The sequence below is a fragment of the Chinchilla lanigera genome, unplaced genomic scaffold (genome assembly GCF_000276665.1).
Source record: "Chinchilla lanigera isolate Chin_1 unplaced genomic scaffold, ChiLan1.0 scaffold00076, whole genome shotgun sequence".
In the NCBI taxonomy this organism is placed as follows: Eukaryota; Metazoa; Chordata; class Mammalia; order Rodentia; family Chinchillidae; genus Chinchilla; species Chinchilla lanigera.
The window spans coordinates 3,716,832-3,740,823 of record NW_004955477.1 but is presented as its reverse complement, the minus strand read 5'-3'; the positions used below and the strand labels follow the sequence as shown (position 1 = coordinate 3,740,823).

At 41.2% G+C, this 23,992-nt stretch overlaps 2 protein-coding genes across 2 annotated transcripts in view; one reads left to right on the top strand and one right to left on the bottom strand.

Moving 5' to 3' along the window:
• Nucleotides 1–19,836, top strand: part of Dhx32 (DEAH (Asp-Glu-Ala-His) box polypeptide 32) — a gene marked incomplete in the record, with an annotated part of 57,437 nt that extends 37,601 nt beyond the window's left edge. The window contains 8 exon segments of the mRNA XM_013503051.1: nucleotides 1,196–1,441; nucleotides 3,480–3,579; nucleotides 3,670–3,828; nucleotides 14,501–14,692; nucleotides 15,350–15,499; nucleotides 17,217–17,404; nucleotides 18,194–18,375; nucleotides 19,317–19,836. Coding sequence (XP_013358505.1) covers nucleotides 1,196–1,441; nucleotides 3,480–3,579; nucleotides 3,670–3,828; nucleotides 14,501–14,692; nucleotides 15,350–15,499; nucleotides 17,217–17,404; nucleotides 18,194–18,375; nucleotides 19,317–19,488 — 1,389 coding nt within the window.
• Bccip (BRCA2 and CDKN1A interacting protein) overlaps nucleotides 19,629–23,992 on the bottom strand; it is a 13,966-nt gene continuing 9,602 nt past the window's right edge. Inside the window, exons 4-7 of the mRNA XM_005401998.2 lie at nucleotides 23,311–23,400; nucleotides 22,391–22,578; nucleotides 21,128–21,302; nucleotides 19,629–20,078 (exon numbers count right to left, since the gene is read on the bottom strand). Coding sequence (XP_005402055.1) covers nucleotides 19,908–20,078; nucleotides 21,128–21,302; nucleotides 22,391–22,578; nucleotides 23,311–23,400 — 624 coding nt within the window. The 3' untranslated portion in view covers nucleotides 19,629–19,907. The remainder of the gene's footprint in view (nucleotides 20,079–21,127; nucleotides 21,303–22,390; nucleotides 22,579–23,310; nucleotides 23,401–23,992) is intronic.

Here is a 23,992-nt window from a genome sequence, read left to right as displayed (position 1 = left end):
CAGGAACCCTTCTTTTTAACTCAGACTTTTAACAAAATGTAATGACCCTAATAAATTAAAGGGGAGTTCTACCATTTGGTAGTTTGTCCTTTAAAAGATAGAGATCTTGGAAACATAGAAAAGTCAGAATTACATTAAGTGACATCTGTTTTATATGAGGTTCTAAAAAAACTAGTTGTGATTCAAGAAATAGAAAAACACTGTCTAGGGTGGGGTTTGGTGGGGCAGGCCTGTAATCCTAGCACTCTTGAGGCTGAGGAAGGAGGATTACTGCCAGTTCAAGGCCAGCCGGGGCTACATTGTGAATTCAGGACCAGCCTAAGCTATGTAGCAATACCCTGTCTCTTGGGGGGAAAAAAGCTATCTAAAATACCTTACATTTGAGCATTTTTTACCAATTGCAGTTTTATGGCAAATATTTTACATTTTCCCAGTGTACTTGGTATATATTTAAATGGATATTTCTAAATGCCTGAATCATGCAAAGATGTTAGTAGAAGCAACTATTTCCTGCCTACTTTATTTCATTTCTGCTATTTTAAAGTGCTAATAGGTCAAAATAATTTTTAGAGTAATCCAGATGGGGATCCCAACTATGTTTGTGCATGTGTCTTTATGGAAATCTAGAGATTGCTTTATAAGTCTTATTTCTGCTAATGTACAGTGATATATCATTAATCTAAGAATGTTTACCTGTCATAGTTACTAGATATGAGAAATTGCATCAAGTTGGTAAAAAAAAGAGATAAATGTATAAAGGCAAAAGTAGTACATTTCACAAGGCCAGAACCATTTTGGACTAAAAGGAATGAAATTGTTTGTAAATTATATTTAATTTCCCCAAGCTGGGCATGGTGGTGCACGCCTATAATCCCAGCACTTGGGAGGCTGAGGCAGGAGGATCGTTGCGAGTTCAAGACCAACCTGGGCTACAAAGTGAGCTCAAGGCCAGCCTGAACTGCATAGCAAGACCCTCTCTCAAAAAGACCAAAAAAATTTAAAAATAATAGTTTCCCCAAAGAAATTTTTTCATCCAGCTACATCTTCTTTCCTCATGTAAAGGTTCACGTAAGCAGTGACACAAGCATTTCTTTCCCTGTGTACATTATTCAGTGCTGTTTGAATTCTTTGTTAAGTAGTAAAATTGTTTGCATTGTACTTTATTCTTATGGGTGATACTGTTTCTTTATTTTAGGATATAGAAAGAGCCTATGAAATTGTCTGTCAAGAAGGATCTAATGTAAACTCAGACCTTGGAGAACTGGTGGTTTTTCCTTTGTATCCCCAAGAGAAGTGCACACTGTTCAAGTCAATTGATGACACAGAGAAGGGATGCCACGTTTATCAAAGAAGAGTGGTGCTGACTACCAGTTCTGGGGAATCTTTGATCTGGAGCAACACAGTCAGATTTGTTATCGATGTGGGTGTGGAAAGAAGAAAGGTAATTATTAGCAAGGAAACTTTCTGGGTCCTGCAAGTAAGGATGACCTTAAAGTGATGCTGAACTGTGTAGCCTGGGGTTCTCTGAATTTGGTCCCATAGCCACAGAAGAGTGATTGCAGTGGCCACTGAACTCTGGGTCACATCTTTCTGTTTGTTTGTTTGTTTGTTTGGCAGGATCTTGCTGTGTAGTCCAGGCCAGTCTTACATTAACTATGTAGTCCAGCCAGGCGTGCCTTGAACTCAAGATCCTCCTGTTTCAGCTTTCTGAGGGCCAGGATTATAGAAGTGAGCCACTATACCTTGGGGTCACATCTTTCATTAGCTTGTCCATAGGCTGCAAACAAATTATTGAGATATCAGAGGAGAAGGTTTTAAGGAAAGATGAAACTTTAGCATAAACATGGTAGTGGCTCTCCTTAGGTGGGTTTTTTCCTTTCTTTTTCTTTATATTTTATTTTACTTTTTTGAGAGGCAAAAAGAGGTTTATCAGGAAGAATTTAAAGTACACATTCAGGGCTGGGGATATAGCTCAGGGCACAAGCGCCTGCCTGGCAAGTGCAAGGTCCTGAGTTCGATTCCTAGTACCAAAAGAAGGAAGGAAGGAAGGAAGGAAGGAAGGAAGGAAGGAAGCGAGGGAGGGAGGGAGGGAGGGAGGAAGGAAGGAAAGAAAGAAAGAAAAGAAAGAAAGAAAGAAAGAAAGAAAGAAAGAAAGAAAGAAAGAAAAAGAAAGAAAGAAAAAGAAAAAGAAAGAAAAAGAAAAAGAAAACACGTTCAAAGAAAATAGTGTATGCCTTCAAGAAAAAGGCACAGCATAGAACAGAGGCTGTTTATGTGTTTTGGGGAGTAGAAATCTGTAGAATTTGTGGTGCTTTTTCTTTGGGTAAGGTTCTAGCACAGCAAATTATTTGTCCCCTAAACTAATCTTTTTTGTCTAGCTATTGAATAATTTTTGGTAGCCCCTCTATCAAAGTAATTAGTATCTTGCCCTAGAGAGTTTACTAGAAATTAGTTGCAAGTGCAGACTTAAACTTTAGCAAATATTGGTTTATAATTGACATGATAAAATTTTCATTCTAAATTTTTTAGAAAATACATTATTTAAAATAAAATACTATTTTATCATTACTTTTTTACCAGAAATTACAAAAAATGAAAATAAGGTATCTCAAGCTCTACAGACATTGAACCAAAGAAAGCATAGCTTTTGAGACCTGAAAAGAGGCTACCAAGTACCGAGTCATTTACCACTGTTAGATGCTAGGCAGCTTTAATCCTTCCAGAACCCTGTTGGCCTCCTAAAGATTTTTGTCATGCAGTGACAGTGTAGACCCACTGGTCAGAAGCTTCCCTTGGAGCCAGTTAGAGTTGATCTTGACTACATTACTGCACTACTCAGAGAACTCAGAGGTATCCCTTTCCTCCTTAAGCCATTTGTAAGAGTCACTATTAGTGCTGTGTGCAGTTTTTGTGGTAGGTGTCACATTTGAAAAAACTCAGTGTTTGTCATAAAGGTGAGCCCTCTAGCATCACAGTCAGTTTGAAAGAAACCTCAAAGAAATACACATTGCTAGGTGGTAACTCTTATCTCAATATAGCATAAGCGTGTCTGTTCCCACTCACTAGTGTGGGGCTTTGAGAAGTGGCAGCAGTAGTATCTCAGCAGTGGTCCCATGGCTATTGATACCACCATAGAAGTAGATAAGCTTTTTTTTTCCTTTTTGAGACGGGGTTTCACTATGCAGTTCAGTCTGGCCTTCAACTTACTTTGTTAGCCCTGGCTGGCTTTTAACTTCTGGCAGTCCTCCTGCCTCAGCGTCCTGAATGCTAGGCGTGCGCCACCACACCCGGCCAAAGCAGATAGCTTTTTAATCCATTTACAAAGTGCCTGCAGTTGCCATCTCATGGCACGTGAAACAGTAGTAAATACTGGACAAAGGAAAGGAGCCTGCACGAGAGCATGCCTGCCGTGACACACTGCACAGCAGTCTCCTCTCGACCATTTCCCTGGTGCTAACCATGCTGTCTTTCCATTGAAGGTGTACAACCCCAGAATCAGAGCCAAGTCGCTCATCATGCAGCCCATCAGCCAGAGCCAAGCAGAGATTCGCAAGCAGATTCTCGGGTCATCTACTTCAGGTAGCCCTGTGCACACAAAAGCAAATGATTAGAATCCCTGGATGGAAGCAATACAGAAATATTAAAGCCATTTTCTTTGATTTCTCTTAGGAAAGCTTTTCTGTCTGTACACTGAAGAATTTGCCTCCAAAGACATGAGGCCACTTAAACCAGCAGAAATGCAGGAAGCCAACCTAACCAGCATGGTGCTTTTCATGAAGAGGATAGACATCGCAGGCTTAGGCCATTGCGACTTCATGAACAGACCAGGTACCTTTGCTTTCAGGTTAGCAGGGATGTGGGCCAAGACTTACCTTCTGCCCATAACGATCTTAGGAGCAGCTGACGTGTAGCAGGGCAAGCAAGCCTAGGGATTTGCTTCATACTGAAGTATTTTTCCCATTACCAGCCAAAATTCTCTGGAGATATCTTTAAAAGTTTGTAGGAAATATCTTTTCTGTAACTAGAAAATATAAACCACTGGACAGTGGGGCCAGGAAGCCTGGCCAGTCCAACAGAAATAGGGAGGGATAGTGGAGTGTTGAGTGTAAGGGTGAGACCAAGAAAGGGTAAGAGGTGCCTTCCTGGCACTTGGAGTTTGTTGGAGCACATGGTTGAAGGCAAATGGTCATTCCTTAAGAATCATACTGTCACCTGGAGAAACCTTATTAGAATTTCACTCCTTTGTAATTTAGGTCAGACTTTGATGGGAGGGAGGTATCATTCTTCAGCTCAGGATCATGAATCATACTCTGAGCATTTTTCTCCTGGGGATCCTAAGGGCTTCTTCACAAAGTCCCTGGAGTTCTTCTCCGAGCCCCATGCCTTGTTAGGGCTTTTCTGCAACCCAGCTGGCGGCTTTGTAGAGAGCCACCAGAATGCTGAATAAAAGGCCAGGAAACACGGGGCAGGCAGCCACCACCTGTGTAGCACAGCTGCCAACGCCCAGGGCAGAGTGGGTACTCAGTGCTCAGGCAGGGAGGCCAGCCTGTGGTTCCTTCTGCTCTCCTAGTTTTTATGTCCCCTGTTTGATGTGTATGCCACCTGTATCCGGGAGGTGGTATTGCTTGTTTCATTTTAAATGTCAGCAACCAGCTGGTTAGGAAAGCTTGTGAGTAACAATGCTCTGCTTGTTCTTGTGTGTTTAAACACCTGCCTGTCCCTTAGGATTAGCAATATTTTTATGATGTCTACTGTATATCATTTCATACAGCAACTCTGTGAAGCTGATGCTATTATTTGTTCCATTGTACAGATGAGGAAACTGAGTCACAGAAATGCAATAACTCACATAAACCCTAATAGTGGTTACAAAGTCATCGTAACCACTCTGTTACATTGTCTCCTTAAAACAGACCAGAACCCTATTGGCTTATGAGAAACCTTTTTGGTGTCAGGCCTTCCTTTCTTCCTGAATGTTCCCTGATGGCTCTCCTTCCCCTCCCCACAATGCTGGCAGGTGCTCCTTGCGGAGCCAAGTTACCAGGGACACATACCAGAAGCCTGTGTAGTTCCCTGTGTTCCGCCCGCCCACCCCTCTTGTTGGGGCTGGCAGGAGCCTCACCTCAGGGCCAGTCATTGAGCTATCTGGCGGTGCTCTTCACACTTGGGTCCGCCGGACCTGCTGCTGTGTTTTCTGACCTGCCACCTAACTTTATTAAAGCTAGGAGGTCTTTCAGGTTTCCTAGCATAAAAATATTGATCACTTTTTGGTAATATTTTAGCTTTTATTTGTGCTTTATACAAAAAGAACTACCTTTATTGTTTTTCCACATTTAAAGTCAGTAGTTGAGGGGCTGGGGATTTAGCTCAGCGGCAAAAGCGCCTGCCTGGCAAGCGCAAGGTCGTGAGTTCGGTTCCCGGTACCGGAGAAAAACAAAACAAAACAAAAAAACAACAACAAAAAAAAATAAAGTCAGTAGTTGAAATATCCAGTACTGCATGTTTGCCACAGAGGTAAATGACAACCTGTTGGTCTGGGTGTGCCAGTGTTAATGTCATTTGTCACACTGCACAAGAAAGGGAAGTCGGTCAGAAGGCCTTGTAAACAGCAGTAGTACTTAAAATGAAAGCTGCACAAGTTCCATTTGCTTGCAGGGCTTTCTCTGCCTTTGTCCATTGTCAGTAGGATTTACAAGCCTCAGAGAAAATGTAGCTATTTTAGAGTTACTCTTTCTCAACTGTTTCTTAAAAGTGACTAGTTGAATTTGGAATAAGCCATTTTTAGTCAGAAAAGAGTCACCTAAGAATGCTAACTTGTGAAATAAAAACATCGACAAATGGACGGGAGACAGTTCATCATCAGAAGAGAGTGCTAAAGCAGACAGTCTATAAGTCCAGTGTAGATGGGCTCCGAAAGCAGCTCACTCACCGCTGCTCCAAGATACATGGCCAGTGTCACAAAGTAAGTGCTGCAGGTCAGCAATACATCGTCCTTCTCTAAACTTCTTAGGGAGTTTTCTATTGAACTCTCCCAATAAACACGTTAAAAAATCAATTACTTTTAGAAAAAACTCTTTCAAGAAAAAGAAAACTCTTTCAAAAAAGAATATATATAGTATATACATTTTACATATATTTCAATTTTTAAAAATATATATAAAATATATATTTTATTTTCTTAATATATGTATATATGTTTTTGTTTTTGTTTTTTAAACAAAAATCAAACTCAGGACCTCATGCTTATCAGGCAGGTGCTGTACCACTGAGCTAAATCCCAGCCAAGATTTTTATATAAAAGAAAAAAGTGGTATTGTGGAATAAAACAAGCTCCTGTCTCTTCTAAATAGACCTCCTTTCTCAGAGGCCATTTCCTCCCCACCCCTATTGTAGCATCTGTCCTTGTAGTAAAAGAGTAATGGGTGACTGTCCTGGAAACTGTGGTGTCCCTTCTCCACTTTTTGCCTGTTGTGTTAACTATGTGAAAGAAGATGGTGTCCTTGGATGCTAGCAGTAAAGTCAGGAGCGCTGGAAGTGGCTGTTCTTGGGTAGGAGACTGGCAGCCATACAGCTTAGGAAATTAACATCTCAGAGCTAATAGGAAAGTCCTCTGAAATACAAGGAGGAAGAGGCTCAGACTGAGCACAAACATGGAGGCATGCAGGGAAGAAAAGGGTAAATGGAAGACATGAAAGGTAGACCTTGAAATTTAGGTTCTAAAGCATATCTACTCTCACTGCTCCCAGGAGAACTTAGCATATCATCTGGCTAGCAGCCAGGGGTCCTGTTCCTAACATCCAGGCTTAGAGCATGGTTCTTTCTCCTTTTCTTGGCTCCTGGTCCCCCTCCCCCAATAAAGGATTCATGAGGCCTGGCCCCTTTCTCACTATAGTAATGGATGTGTTGTGATAAATACACTTACCTAAAAGGGGTGGTGCCTAAGAAATAGTCATATAATGTAATAGAACATTGTAAAATGTGTGTGGCAAACCTGGATCCAGTTCATTTTTCTCCCATAAACATTCTCAGAGTGGTGACATGTTAGTGAGTCAGGTACAGACAAGGCAGAATGAGTCAGATGGCCCAGACCAGGCCAGAAATGATGATGGCAGTATTCCTTTAGCCATAAGGCCTCTGCTTTTGTATAGTAACATAATCCTCTTTGGCTTTTCTGCTGGCCCAGAGGAAAAAGGAATTTGGAAGATGAGGGTCTCTTCCCCTTCATCGTTTCTCACTGGTGATGGCAAAGCTTCAGATGTCTTGGCCTTGTCATCGATGGATCCCCTCCAATAGTCATCCAGCAACCTTCCTCTGGAGAAACACGTTTCAGTTTTGAAAATGGCTTTTCCAGTCCCAGTCCCAGTCCCATTGATCATCTCTAATCCCAGGAGTCACACTGTTATGTCCCAGGCATCTTCCTTCTCAGAGAGGGAATGCTTGGTAGACTGACATTCATGTCAGGGAGAAAGAAAGGCAGGATAAACAGCGTTAGAAATTTCTGGCAGCAGTTCCATGGCCATGCTGTGGGATCCCTGTGTTCTCTCTTGGGGCTCTGAGCCACCTACTGCATGAGGTTTTTAGCTGATAACCAAGGGCAGAAGCGTCAGGGTGACCATTTATTTTTGTCTCCAGATAATACATACACAGCTATTTTCTGCTGTGCTTAGGAAAATATAACTGTGGACTAATTCTGACTCATCGTTTTGGAAGCAGAAACATAAAAGATGCTTGCAGCTGCTGCATTTATTTCAACTTATAATTGAAATGCGCAAATGCAGCAAACTTGTTACCCTTTTCAGGATTCCTGAACCATGTGAAAATGAAGTTGGCATAACTAGGCTACGGGCTGTTAATTGAATTCCCTTGATATGAACCTCTTTTTTAAAAAAAATCAGGGTTTTTTTATTCTTTGGCTGCATGAGGATTGACCTCCATCATGAATGACAGAGCCAGTTGATCTGGGTCAGGAAACTCAGGGTTGGATTAGCTAAGTACTCTGGTGGAAACAGATGGTCAGAGGCTGCTGCTGTTGTCCTTGGAAAGCAAGGGTACCTGGTGAGGAACTGGAGAGAAATTACTGCACTACACCAGACATCACCTTTGAATTCAGGCTTGGAACTCACTTTGATGTCAGCTAGATAACTGGCTTTGGGATGATTTGTGATTCCTTGGATTATGAAGAGGAAAAAAGGTATCAACACAGACTGCCAGGCATGGCGTGTAACACAGGATAAGAGCCTCAAGAAAACGCAAAAAGGGCACACATACAAGTGGGTGGGTGGAGAGGCCAGGTTGGTGCAAGTGTAGGATGAAAGACTGCAGGGGATTGTCTGGTGAAGGTGCAGCTTTTTCACCAGAGAATTCATAGGTCAGTTAACTAGGTTCTTGTGGATCACATTTACACCAGAAGCTGTTTTGTGAGTACATTAGAGAAGAGAATGTACATGTTTTTAAATCACTGGAAACTCAGAATTTTTCTTCAAAACTTACGAAATGATCTTAAAATTTTATAGTCTGTAATTTAGAAGAGAGTAAGAGGAAAACAGGCTGCTGATTTTGTTCCACCATTGTGGCCTTCACCCATCGCTCTGTAGGAAGTCCTGTCCGCAGCAGGATGTGTGTGCTATGCGTCACTCCCCAGATAACCCTGAGAGTTAAGCAGATATCCTACTACTGCCCTAACAGAGGCCATGGAAGAGGTGTTTGTTTTTGTGGAACTGTGAATTGAACCCAGGGCCTTCACAATGAGCTACCTCCCCAGCCCCTTTCTAATTTTTCATTTTGCCACAGAGACTCGGTGTCCGAAGTTGCCCAGGTTGGGCTTGAACTTATGATCCTCCTGCCTCAACCCCTAGAGTGCTGAAATTATAGGCATATACCACCACACCTGACCGGGCTAGGTTTTTAAGTTAATCAGACACTATTATCTGCTAAAAAGCCACACAAAATTTATTACTGTATTCAGATGGTGTTGAGGGGGTTAGATATGCTGAACCAACATCCAGGAACCAATGTGTTGGAAGCAATCGAGTACATTTATGAAGTGAAAATAAAACCTGGGAGAGATTTTAAAAGGCATGCCATAGAGAGAAGAACTTTTAATGGGAAGATAAAGCAATTTGTTCATGGGGTTGTGAAGATACATTAGTTTATATATGTGGGCCCCTTAGAAAAGTGACTGGCAGTACAGTAAATACTTTCATCATATCTTCTGACTACTTGAGTTCCAAAACACAGGGTTAGTAGACTTACCTGCAGAAAGACAATTTTAATGGATGTGGGAACAAATAATGAGCTACAGGTATTAGGAGACTGTCACCAGATTGCCTGTCAGGCTGCCTCGGAAAAACCATGGTAGATGATAGCAAGAGCAGTGTCTTGGCCTGTTGGAGTCCAGCATCAGCTGGGCAGGCAGAGCATGCCAGCTCTGAGCACCATACTGCAAATGAACGCCTCACATCAAATCCTCACAAGTGAGGAAATGCCTGGTTGGCCATGTGGCTTTGGCAATTCATTTGCCTTTTGCTCAGCTATAAAATAAAGGTGAAGTGTCTGCTTTCTGGTATCATAGGGTTATTGAGAGGTATGAGTGAGATGTTTGTGCAAAAAATGGTTTGCATACTGTAAAGGGGTAGGAACTCGGCAAATGCTATATTCTACCATAGGAGTATGTTCTTGTGAAATTAAATGAAACAGAAGTCTTTCCTTTCTGTTCTATTCAGAGCCAAGATTTTAATCCCTTTCCCAAAAGTCCCAAGACTTTAGAATCTGTCATCAAAACCAGCACCATCTCATGATTCTTTAATTTCTTGCCCTCTCTAGATTCTTTACTTCATTGTACACAGTGCCCAAGCACCAGTCCTGACATAGATCTGTAACAGAAATTTTTCTTACTCCTTTAGCTCTCTGAGCAGTTATCTCTCTACATCTGTCGGTATAGATACGTGTACATAAGTAGTATAGCTACTTGGCACATAGTAAGTATTGTGTGAGTATAGCTGTTCTTGTTCTTCCCTGTGCTTTTTTCCTACCTTTTCTAAGTCCTAGTGGTATATAGGATATAGTTTTTGTTACACGATTAATTATGTTGTAGTGTGTTATGGTTCAAGTGCCAGTGATCCAACTCAAACTTGCATAAGCAAAGGAATTATGACTAAGGAAATTGGGTATCTCATGAAATCCAGGATGAGAATGTGACTCGACCTCAGGAACTCCCAGGTTTCCCCTCTCTGCAGTTCATGATTTCCCTCCTCCCTCCCTTTCCTTTCTACTCTATCAGTGCACACAGCAGAATCTGAGCAACTCCTTCCTAACCTTTATGATGTACTATGTCAGCCCCTGGAAACTCCCCAAATTCTGAAACTGCCAACAAAGAAAATCATTGGTTCACTTTGAGAAGGTGCCCACCCTGAACCAGTCAACCAGTGACTGAGTAAGTGGTGGTAGTAGGACAGTCACATGATATAAAACAGTGCTTCACTGAGTGTGAGGCATGAGGGGAGGTACAGTTCCTAGGAGAAGGGATGGTTTGGAACATCACAATTATTGGTTTATATGTTGGTCTCTCATGAGACCTTCCACTTCAGAGGGACCACGAGTGGGGCAGTTGCATACATGCTGCTGTCCCAGGATCTTGCAAGTGTCACTAACACAATATAGTCACAAATGGACTGAGAGCAAGTGAATGACTTGAGCATTATCCTTTTAAGAAAAGACATTAATTAATAAATAATAAACATAAAATCCTCTTGCTATTCATATAAAAGCCATGCATTATGTGGTCATTTTGAAGTCCATACTTTATTTTTTGCTTAATTTTTCCAGGTTGTCCTGGTGTTGCTAGTTCCATACCACCTAATTACTTGGTCGTGTTTGAAGGTGGTTCTCTCTGATGGTGTGGGGTTGGGAAGAGTCTGACCTAAGGTGAGCTACCGAAAGATCTTCACTCCTGCCAGCAGTCAGGGAGTTGGAAAGGTTTCTCTCCAGTTTACCACTGGAGGCCACTCTGCCTCTACAACCCTGTCCCTAATGATTCAGATTAAGCCTCACTCCTGCCCTTCCTGGTGAGAAAAGGGCTATGAAGTATGACTGAAGGAGAGGGAATAGCTATGGCTCTGGGGCCTGCTTGCCAGAAAGCTCTCTGCCATTTTCCACACCTGGAAATAGTTGTCCAGTCAAGAGGAGGCATGGTAATCCACTAAGTGTACTCCCAGGAATAATTATAGACCATCATTTTTACCTGTGTGCAAAAGTTGTTGAAATAGATTTGCATAACATCAGCTACCTTGAGAGGAAATTCAGTGTTCCTTTGAGAGAAAGGGTTGAGATAGGGTCTTGCTATGCAGTCCAGGCTATCCAGTCCACTCACCGTGTATCCCAGGTCATCCTGGAACTCAGCGACTCTCCTGCCTCAGCGCCCCCACTGGTGGGATTACAGGTGTGTGCCACCATGGCTGGCAGAAAATTCAATGTTTCTGAATCATTTTAGCAAGTGAGAACAAAAGTAGGACAAGACCTGCTGAGCACCTACACGGACAAACGTCCTGACATTTGAAGAGCTGCACGAGGCTGTGGCTGCACAGCCTTGGCTTCTCACTTGACCCGTGCTCTTGCTCAGGTAGCCTGCAGAGCCCCTCCGCCGCAGGTGAGCTTAAGCTTTGTTGCAAATTCATGACCTCTGAATGTAACTGGCCTTTCGTGCCATAGAATGAAAATGCAGACCGTTTGGGAGCTTGGAGTTTATCTAAAAGGGAAAGGTGAAACCGAGGAAATACTGTGATTATAGCCCTTCGAGTTACTTTGAGTGATGGCAGTGGGAGAGGCATGTGACCTTGCGATGAGTTATTCAGCAGGGAGCATGGCTGCTGTTGGCAAGAATGTGTAATAAAAATGATGCTTTGCTCCTCTCAAAGCTGCCTTGAGAATAAAGCAGTCTGATTTTGCACAGCTGTGAAGAAGAGGCCTTATACTAAACATTTATATTCCATTTGTTAGCATTATTTACCATGGAGTACATGGACACAACACTGCCATAAAGAATCTTCATCTAAACTCTTCTGCTTTTAGCAAAGACAGTTTTATGGGCGATGATAGGGAGATACCCTAAAATACAGAATGTAATATTCTCAAATCTGGTTCAGTTATTTATTAGGATTCCTTCACCTGTGTAATCTGTACCCATTGACTCATTCTTTCTGGTATGCTAAAACCCAGAGTACATCTTCTCTGTCATTAGGACCAGGAACAGAATAATGAAGTCTATTTCTCTGTGTGCAGACAACTCAACTCCTGGGCTTAAAAATGAGTAGTCAGTACTCCGCAGGGACAGCCTGGCTGTCAATCTAGATGGTTTTAGGGACAGTTGCCAGAGATCCTATAATTTATAATGTAGCAGCTTTGCTGATTTATAGAAACTGGTTCCTAGAAAGCTTGCAGTAATAAAGTTTATACTCCCGGCCCCTTGCTCTGTTTAATCTTAGATGTTCATTTCTGCATCTGCTTCTTGCATCTTCTCCAGGACATCAGCAGTTCCCTCTCATGTCACACCTCTGACAGAATGCTTGAACTCTTTCTTTTTTTAATTTTTATTTATTTATGTATTTACTTCTTTTGAGACAAGGTCTTGCTATGTAGTTCAGTCAGGCCTTGAACTTACTGTGTAGCCCAGGCTGGCTTCAAACTCATGGCAATCCTCCTGCCTCAGCCTCCCAAGTACTGGAATTACAGGTGTGCACCATCACACCTGGCCCTTGAACTCTTTCTAAATGGTCCATCTGTTTCAGTCTCAAGGTCTCAACTTTGCCAAGATGGTTAGTCCAAGGGTAGCCAAGAATGAAAATGTAGGACACCAGTGCTCCATGCCAGCACTGAAGCAAGAGAGAAGTCAAAATCCAGGACAGGAATATCCATAGGAATCCATGATTTTTCCGCTCAGTTTTAAATCCTGATGGGAAAGTCAGAAACAATAGGAAGATTGAATATTGTTTTCTCCCGATGGAGTGAAAAAGCCATGCTTCAGTCTTCCAGCGGTGTCAGCTTCTCTGCGGCTTTCCCTCAGGTGCTTACCTACTGCCCTCTCTGTCCCTGACCCTCACTTTCCCAAGAATTGATCTCTTGGCTTGCAGTGGGTGTCAGGTGGAATCATTTCTGTTAGTTACTCTGCTCTTCTCTAGCAGGGCTGGAGTGCAGTGAGCTGTAATGCAGCAGTGTCATTTCTCAGACCACACGAGTTGTTTCCTGTTGGTTGATGGTAATAAGGATTACTTAGTTTGCCTGAAAATTTGACAAATAGTACAATAGCACTTTTTGGACAGCAAGTAGGTTTTTACTGTTACTTTAAACTCACAGATGCAGACAGGTTCAGTTCTTCCTAGGTCCCCTGCCCATCTTGCCCATACTGGGATCAAGACAAGTGAAAGCAGTCGTATAGCTTCATAAATCCTCCAGCTTCTGGGCAGAACAGCACAGCAACTTTACACTACGTGATTGGCTTCTTTGTGTGGCCTTTCTTGCTATACCAAGTACCAGGCAGGAGAAAAAACACATATATATTAATTTTGTTTTAACTTTATTCTCAAGGACAAAGAGAATAAGTGAACTAATTTGAATAAATGGATTTTTGATAGAGATGAAGCACAGATAATAAATACCACACCATTATCAATGTTATATAAACCTAAAAGAAATAAAGGGATGGAAAATATCAGTTTCTTGTCTTTATTTGCACTGACAAATAACTGAACATTTTTCTGTATTGTTTCTATTATCTGTGAATGCTGGGTACATTTTTTCTCTAGATTATATATGTATTCCCGCCTTTCATACTTTTTTTATTGGATGTTAGGCTGGCATACTTTATTTTGTCAGGCCCTGAATATTTTGTATTCCTATAAATATTCTTGGAGCTTTGTCCTGAGTTGCAGTGTGATCCTTTCTGGGCTTACTGTGCGGATTTATCCAGTGGCACCAGGGCAGTGCTCAGGGTTCAGCCTGTGAGTCAGTTTCTAACTGGCTGGTGGTGTCAGGCCCTACTGTGAAACTTGGTTGAGTTCCAGGTAGTGTTCCATCCAGTCCTCTCCCATGGCCTTACAAACCTTTGGTGTGGGTGCTCTGCTGCCCAGTCACGGGAAGACTCAGATCCCAGTCCCATCTCTGTGTACCTCTCAGGCCGTCTGCCCTGTGGGTATGGCCACCTTAGTCTCCAGGGAACCTCAGCGCTGCCTCAGAAGTGGTGAGCACAGCACGCACTATCTGGCTGCCACTCCCTGCATGCCAGCCTGCAAACGCTTGCAAGGGATTACTTATACAACCACAGGGCTCATCTTGTTAGTTTCCCCCACAGGAATTACTGTTGTTCACTGCCTGATGGTTAGTGGCTTATAAACTGTTGTTTTACAGATTTTTCCCATTGTTTGCTTGTTTTATGTGGGAAAGGAAATCCATTAATGTCTTGTTTCACCTCAGCTGTGTAAGATTTTATTATCTTTTATTCCTCTTCTAGCACCAGAAAGTTTGATGCAGGCATTGGAAGACTTGGATTACCTGGCAGCACTGGACAATGATGGGAATCTTTCTGAATTTGGAATCATCATGTCAGAGTTCCCTCTGGATCCACAGCTCTCAAAGTCTATCTTAGCATCCTGTGAATTTGACTGTGTAGATGAGATGTTAACCATTGCTGCCATGGTAACAGGTATTCTTTAATGACTTTTCTTTGTACTGTGAATCTGTACCAAGTATAGATTTAAATAAGATCCATTTGAAATTGTGTCAAGGAGTACATGCAGGGACAGTGATTAATTCATTTAACCTTTAGAAATGATAGTATTTTAACAGATTAGAAAAATTATAACTTTAACATGAAAAATCTAAATCTAGTAAATTCCCTAATCAAGAATGCAAAAACATACCAAGTTTACTTTTGCTAAAGAGATCAGTGCAGATCAAGAAAAAGTGCCACTAGAAGTGTTCTTGCCCAAATAACTATGTGTGGTTTTTATTTCTAGCAGCTTGGTTCATCCTGGTGTGTGTTTTCATGTATTCTTTGGGTGGCAGCACAGGTGAATCCTGTGCTGCATTTTAACAGTCTTCATCCCCAATTTGTCTGGGCCTCTGAGCTGTCTACACCCGCTACCCCGCTAATACTGTTACACAAACCTTAGCAAAGCAACATACACAAATGGAGAATTAGGATGACTTGCTGTAAATTTGACTTCTGTAAACAGTAACATTTACACAAAGAACTAAGCAGGAGCAGTTCCACAAACAGGTAGTACCTTGCCCCTCTGCACTCTATGCAAAGATGAATGTCCTCATTATTGGTGACCATGTGAACTTTTGCATTTTAAAGCTCCTAACTGCTTTTCACATCTGCCTCGTGGAGCTGAGGAAGCTGCCTTGACTTGTTGGAAAACATTTCTACATCCTGAAGGTGATCACTTTACCCTCATCAACATTTATAAGGCCTACCAAGACATAACTCTGAACTTAACGAGTGAACGTAAGTGAATGCATCTGATTCTCACAAACCACCTGATTCCACCTTCTTTTCCCAAATAAGGCTGAGTGTTTGACTTGTGTCCTTCATTACCACCCTTTTCCTGTAGCCCTGTTGGTCACTTCAGTGGAATGGTACTTGAGGCCCCCAAAAAACCTAAAAATCAGGTTCCTGCTGTGCTGTAGACACTTATCTTCTGACTCCAGTGTCAGTGTGCTGCTGTGTGTGCCTGCGTTTCTAGAGCTTTGATACTCTGCTAAGCTAGCCTTCAGTGCGTGGGCCATGGTGACATGGGAACCCACAGAATTGGTTAGGAAGACAAAAGCAGACATCTCCAAGTGCCCGCTCTGTCAGAGTTCTGCTTTGTCCTTTTACAACCTAGCATTTTCACTTCCCACTTGGAGAGCATGTTGAACACTGGAAACCAAACCACCCAAGCTCCAGGGAATAGTGTACTCGTGAAGTCTGGAAGGAATTCGACTGAAGCATGACTGACCAGAAGCAGAGGAGATCTAGAACATCACAAGCGAGAGTGAGAAACAGAGGCAGAACCACTGTGTGTACCTGAGTGACCGTGGATACATTAGCCCCTCAGGCAGGTAGCTGGTGCTAAGTGAATTGGAAGCTTCTACATCAGGGACAGAGGGCAAAGCACATAGTGAAGGTTGGAGCCACCAAAAGTTGCCAGTGAGGAGCGCCTTTCCTGAAAGGAGGATTTTTTTCACTTTTGTTTTCCATGAAGCATCTTTTATTTCCTTTGCTACTAAAGATGGTGTGAAAAATACCTGAAATGTGGAATTATGACAACAATTTGGTTTTTTTTTTTTTTTTGGTTTTTCTCCGGTACCGGGAACCGAACTCACGACCTTGCGCTTGCCAGGCAGACTACCCCTGAGCTAAATCCCCAGCCCCATGACAACAATTTGAAAGGCAGCAGAACCATATGAAGAGCAGGGAGTTGGGAAAGAGCAGAGTTAAGCTATTTAAAAGCAGGCTGGGTGACAGTGTTTGAACAAGTACAGACTCTTGCTCCAAACAGGCCTACGTGGACAGGGCAAGGTTAGTGGGTGTCTTCTGCCTAATGTGCCAGGCCATGTGCATTCCCAGGTCACAGCAAAACTTCAATGTACACAAATGACAAGAAAGATAACTTCAGACTAAACCAGATGAGTGGATTTTAATAAAGTTGTGGACACCACAGATAAGCTTCAGTGTCACATAACTAACTCCTTCAGTCAGTCTGGTAGTTAAGTAATCCTTTTCGTATTAAATGAAATGTAAGATACTTTCATGTATTAGAGGAATTTATACTGTAATCCTTTTCCTTCCTAGTTTAAATGTTGCAGTTATGTATACCTTTGCGATACACGCAACATGAAAATGTAGATTCTAACACAATCTTCTCTGCCTCCCAACAGCCACAGATTAAGGGAAATATACCTTTAATCAACACTGTTAACATACTGTTACCCCATTGCACAGGGTCCTGGACCCTCACCCAGCTGGTATAGGTGATGCCAGTGACACAGTCCTCTTCCTGGGACTGCCAGACAGCTGATCCTATAGCCACAAGAGCCTTTTCCTTGCTGCTTTCCTACCACTTGTTTGTGTGACCTTCTTAGAAGAGTACATAGGGCTTACAGACAGTGCCTGCCTGACCCAGGCTCTTTCAAGCTTAGGATGAATTATATCTAAGCAGCCTCTCTCCTCTCCCTCTTAGACTGTGTGGAAAAGTGGTGTCAAGATTACTTCCTCAACTATTCTGCTCTCAGGATGGCAGATGTTATCCGAGCTGAACTCTTAGAAATTATCAAGCGAATTGAGCTTCCCTATGCAGAACCTGCTTTTGGCTCCGAGGAAAACAATCTGAACATCAAGAAAGCACTGTTGTCTGGTTACTTTATGCAGGTAAATAGGTGCCGGGTTGTCTTGGCAGTGGCTGCACCAAATTCTCTATACTCAGAATATTTGACCAGCAATCTTTCTCTTAGGGTGATGGTTTTGTTGACCTTACCTTTAAATAAAACTAAAAATACATATGTTACTAAAGAGTTGGTATTTATGTCCCCTCAAAGGAGTACAAGGCCAAGCCAGAATACACTGACTTTGTCTAAAGGACAAAAGACCTTCTCGGTATAGAAAGGAAGATGAACATCAGATGTAGTTTCTCCCCTGATACCAAGGCCTGACGAATAAAAGGACAGTTTCATTTTGTCTTTTCCCACAGTGAAAGCTAAGTAAAACATATTACATTAAATGGGGATCACCTTCACATCATAGTATGAGAAAAAGTATAGTATTTCCACATAAGCCTTAACAGAAAAAAAATGCTATTTGAGCATGAATTTCCTCATCTGTAAGGAAAAAGGTAAGGTACCTCACAGGGTTTGGTGTTAAGTGAGCTACAACATCAAGTGTAAAACCTGGACATTGGGTACATAGACCATAATATAGCAGGTAAGTGTGCGAAGTTTTATTTCATGACTGAAACATTCGCCTTGTACCTATACTATTTTAACATACTGCCCTGAAATTGCTGGTTAACATCATTACTGTCTTATGTTTATGGCTTACTTTCTACATCTGAAAACCAGAAACAAAGGTGGCACATTTTAGTTTTAACTATTCAGTATGAAATACCTGTGTAGTGATCTCTCCATTGATGCAAAATCTTTTTTTCTTTAAAACTGCTTTTAGATTGCTCGAGATGTCGATGGGTCGGGTAACTACTTAATGCTAACACATAAGCAGGTGGCTCAGTTGCATCCCTTGTCTAGTTATTCCATCACCAAGAAAATGCCCGAGTGGGTCCTCTTCCACCAGTTCAGTATATCTGAGAACAACTACATCAGGATCACCTCTGCAATCTCTCCTCAACTGTAAGTTTAATAGAGAAAAAAGGGTTTCTTCTGAACTCACACTTGTAGCAGCGAATGACAGAATTGGTTTTTACTGCATGTTTAGCTGTAAGTTCATACTGGTACCTATCTTTACGTAGACAGTACCTACTACAGGCAGGTCTCTGTGGGTGATACCTAAGAAACATCGCTGCCTTTAAGCTTAACAAGAAGACAAGGTACAAATATGAAACAGCACTGTCTTAAGAGGAATAAAGTATTACAAGGAAGGCATAGATAGCAGGCACACTGACCTTGAGGTGTGGAGTAATGAGCTTTTGGGAACAGAGGAGACAGTATGTCTGGAGCTAGTGAGGAAGGCAAAGAAGGGAATATGAGGTTGAAGACATAGGCAGATACCAAAGGGTGTAGGGCTTTCTGGGCCACATAAAGCGTTTGGATTGTATCATAAGAACAGAACAGTTAGAGTTTTAGGCAAGAGGAACATCTCTACATATTAAATGGCAGCTAAGCAGAAAATGGGTAGAAGGGTGATACTGAGGACAGAGGCTACTGCAGATTCTGGATCCATTTCAAAGGTGTCACTACTTCTTGGGCAAAGTGATGTTCAAGGCAGCAACCAAGAGCTTGCTCATAAGCAGCTAGATAAGGAGTGGTACTAGTTGAGTAAGAAGCAGATCTCTCCCAAGCATATGATCTGATTGTTCTCATATGGTGATAAGCCTAGAGGAAGTAGTGTCTACCAAGTCAATGGCAAGGAACACTTGCACCAGATAGCCCGGCACTAGAGAAGCCATCTTATCCTAAAAATGCAATTGGATTGGCTACATGAAAACCAGAAACTATTCTTCAAAGGTAGACTGAGATATGGGGAAGTTAAATACTGATTCTGTAAGGACCCAGACATGATGTTTAGTATTCATCACACCCCTGCTCTCATCTCATCTTTTTGTTTTGAACAGATTTATGCAACTGGTACCGCAATACTACTTCAGTAATCTGCCTCCTAGTGAAAGTAAGGATATCCTACAGCAAGTAATGGATCACTTGTCTCCTATTTCAACCATGAAACAGGAACAGACAATGTGTGAGAAGTGCCCTGAAACTACTGAACAGAGATGCGTTATTCAGTGACGGCCCGCCAAACCCGAGGTGCAATAAGGATCCCAAAGTGACCTGACAGTGGGCCCACTGGAACTATGTGCAAATACTTAATGCAGAGGTGGGTACCACGCCCACAGGATAGTCTTGAAAAAATAACACTTTGTACATGATTTTAAAATAAAAAATAGAGGCATTTTTATTGAGTTCTTTAAATTCCTACTCCATTTTTTTTTGTCTTATTGGAAGTTTTTAATCAACTATTCATAATTTGTCCAAAATTTTTTTTAAAAAGCATTTTGTAAATGTGTCACAGACACATGGAACAGAACCCTACTTTTTGTAGAGGACTTTAATCTGAATAAAGTCATGAGTTTTCCAGTAAATCTCCACTGGGTTTTCTGATAATTTTACAAAAACAAGCCCATCACTCACTGTCCATGGGAAATTGGCTATACCGATAGATGTTCTTTCAGTTTATCCATGATTTCACTCATCTTGTCTCCTGGAATTAACATCACAGTTCGCAAGGGCTTCATTGGTACATCATCAAAAGACCACCTGCCTCCCAGACAAGTGTCACCCTCCTCTTGCACTGAGTAGTTGAACTTCAGGACTGCCTTCTATAGCAAAAAAGTAATCATGAATTAAAAATGTGGACAACCAAAACCAAAATTCAATCTACACAAAGAATATTATTTTCATATATGTTCAAACAAGAATAACAGCTAAAGGGAGCAAAAACTCAGAACAAGATAAATTCCAATGAGATATTCAGGGAAAAATTATAAAACATTCAGCAAACAGATTTTTAACCTACCCTAGGAACATGGATTGAGGTGTGCCATTTCTAAGAGGTGAACAGGAAGCTAAGTAATCCCACTACTATTACCCCTTTATATAGACTATTTCTAATTCCGAAGGTGCTCACATTCATGATCTCATCTGATTCTCAAAATAAGCTTGAAACAGGTAAGTTAACACCTATACATACTTTTGTCAAAATGGCCTGAAGTGCTCAGGCATACACTTTTTAAAAATTATTTTTACCATTCCTAGTAAACTAGAGCACATGTAACTCTATCCTCCTTCAGTATTGACTGTAAGTCTCGAAAGTAATAGGTGGTGGTTATCACCCAATTTAAAGAAATATGTTCCTTCGCAGTTATCTTGAGAGGAAGACTGGTAAGAAAGAATATTCTCTGGTATTCTCGGTTGTCCATTACCATAGAAGCTGCCTATTTAGAAGGAATACTAGAGGTCCCACCAGTGGGATGACAGCCACAGCTAAGGGAACAGAGCAGCAAGGACACCTCAACTTCTGTACTGACTGACTGTGTGATCTCAGGTAACTTCCCTAATCTGCTCAGATTCAACATTCACACTGTAAAGTGGACTCACATCTACCTCACAGTATGGCTGTAGAATTAAAAACCTCACAGTAAGCATATTACCAATTCTGAACAGGCACTGACTCCCACACAAACACATTCTACCTACAGTGTGGCAGGAAGGTTGGTAAGTGGCCCTTTGAGTACCTACTTTGCCAGGTGCTACGTTAGCTGCTAGCTAGTGGCCATACCTGAGAAACTTCCATATAAAATTGGAGAATAAATTTAGTAATTTTCAAGAAAATCCTTATATTTAAATATATGAAACAAGACTGTCTTACCTCATAGAAAAATTCTTCCTCTGCATTTGCAAACATCAACTCATCCTTCTTTTGGGTGCTCCATTTCTTTTTAGAATTGGTTTTTCCTACTTCCACAAACGTCTTACTAATCAGAAGATAGAAGTAGCACTTCCCACATGGCTTATTAGTTTTGTGTACCTCTGCTAGTTCTTTCCTACAAGGTAGATATGCAGAATGTTACCTGTTGGGCTTCCTTAATCCTGTACAGAACCAGCGAGGCACGTTCAGTAAGTTTTTCTGTGACTGGTCTATGAACAGGCATTTGATCTGGGTACTTCTAAAGCCAAGTCTTTTATTTATGCAGTCAGCTGCACTTTAGAGTGACTACAGTACCATTTTTTATAACAATGTGATGAAATCTCTTGAATTTATGTAGATACACAGCAATTAACAGATGAGTCTCAAACTCACTCAACATCACTGCTCTGTGCAGTTAAAAATACATATATAAGAATCTAAATTTTTTATTTTTTATTTTTTTTTGTACTGGGAATCGAACTCAACCTTGTGATTGCCAGGCAGGCGCTTATGCCACTGAGCTATATCCCAGTCCTGAGAATCTAAATTTTTTAAAGCAATGACTATTCAGCTGAAACATACAAAGGCACACAGCCACAACTAACATGACTACTACAATCTTAAATGCAGAGTTCAGGACTAATTTCTGATATAGTGTAGAAACTGCACAGAAGTGGACATCCTAAATTGTAGAATAGTCAATAGAATTACAATGAAAGTTTTTCAGTATATTATATTTAAAAACTTCAGTACTTATATTTTGTATTTAAAAACTTCAGTACTTATATTTAAAAACTTGGTAAACTTAAAGTTCCTGCATTAAATAACAAAAACTCCAAAAGCAAAAGACATAGAATCAAGACTACAGTTTCGTTCATTATAAAATATACCAGGGGAATTTAGGAATTTGACTCAATTCGTTATTGTTGTAATTGTTCTATTCATCTTATAGAAACCAAGGTGAAAAGTAGTTAAATGGGGTAAAAAGTCTAGATAAATTCATCTACTTTTGCACCATTTAAATCTTCACACTTCAAACAATTACCAAAAATAAAACTCTTCAAAAAGCAGGTTAGAAATGAATGCACCTCACAAAATCTCTTCCCTTCCTCACACCAGACTTGCTTACTCCTATGTTAGAACTCTTTCTACTATACCTTCCATTTCAATGACATTTCTGAATGTACTTGGTACTATTTAGAGGCATTTTCCGAAGTCTCTTACTGAAGTTGCTGGTGCATGGGCAGAGCGATCTGTGGAGGGACATTAATGAATCTTTCACTTAGCAGAAAGCCCACAGGCTTGGTGTTGTCATTTAAAAGCTTCTCCAGCTGTTCAACCATGTTCTTTTCACAGTTCTTCTCACAGCAGCTTAGAATCAACTCTTTAATTTGTTCAGCACACTGGGTACCCTAGAAAGCAAAGAGAAACTTTGCTTTTTATTACAAGCCATCACTTACAGGCAAAAACTTGAAAGTGAGAGCCACTTTTTTTCTATCTCACAGGTATGGGAACTTTCCTGACATAGCCTTTATGATCTGGTATGTCTTTGGTGTTGACTGCTTAAGTATTTCTCAGAAGTAACTACCCCTGCTTAGTTACCAGCCATGGGTGGTGAAGAGAGGGTTACAGTTAACACATGCTGGAACAGTAATTCTAGTCCATCTCACAACGGGAAATAACTGGAAAGTTCACCTTAAAATTAAAGATTTTTAAACGTGTAGCCTGCATCTTACTCTCAAAAGAGTACGCTACTGGTATTGTTTTTATGAGCCTATGAAGTCCATCAGTGAGTCCATGAAGAAGAGGAATCAAAACTCAAGTAAATGCCAGTGGGTGCTCTCAACTTCAGAAAGCAGCAAGGCCTGAGTGTCCACTGCAGCGGCAGAGACCAGCTGCACAGACACCACACAACCATTTCCTGCGCCAAATGCCAGGTGACTACCACAGGGAGCGAACAATTTTAACCAGGTACCAAACATTCAAAGCAAAAACACCTTTGCACTAAGAAAGAGTTACAGTAAGAGCTCAAATCCTTACAGTAAATGTTCCAGTCTGACATAAAAGACATCCTTACCACACATTACATAAAAATGGTTTGGGCTCAAGGAGTGACCATTCAGATGCCATCCAGTGAAACTAACCTTTCTTTCGGTTAAATTTAAAAGGCTTATGAAACCAAAAATCTCATCTTCATCCTCATCATCATCACTGTCTTCTGAAACATTCGTTTGCTATTTAAAAAAAGAAAATATTTGAATTATTTTAGTTGGAAAGAATAGTAATACCAAATATAGGAATCAAGGCCTCATTTATCTTTTCACTTTAAAAAGCAAAACTTTGTTTTCTTGCTGTCAGCTTAGAAAAAGCATAATATCCTCAATGTCATGCTGACTTTGCTCACTTTACCTACTTGCACTGTTCTTCTCTTTATATTTCAGATAAGCTCATCTAAAAAATTGTGTAACACTCCTGAGACTTTTTCCTTTACACATTCTCCTTATGGGAGCAAAAACTCAAAAAACAAAACATTTTATTTTTCAGATGACCTGGCTAGGCCAACCCTTGTTTCTCTGTGCCCCACAACACTGCTGCACTCTAAAACTCTTACTTCCAGAGTGCTTGCCAGTCTTTACCATTAGTGAAGCTAACTGGATGTGTAAATTCAACAAAACAAGACCACATAAGTGTAGAATGAGAAGATAACTCATGAGACTTCTAATTTCATCATATTTCTTCATAAAGGAGAAAGGGACACGGGGCTGGGGATTTAGCTCAGCGGCAAAAGCGCCTGCCTCGCAAGCGCAAGGTCGTGAGTTCGGTTCC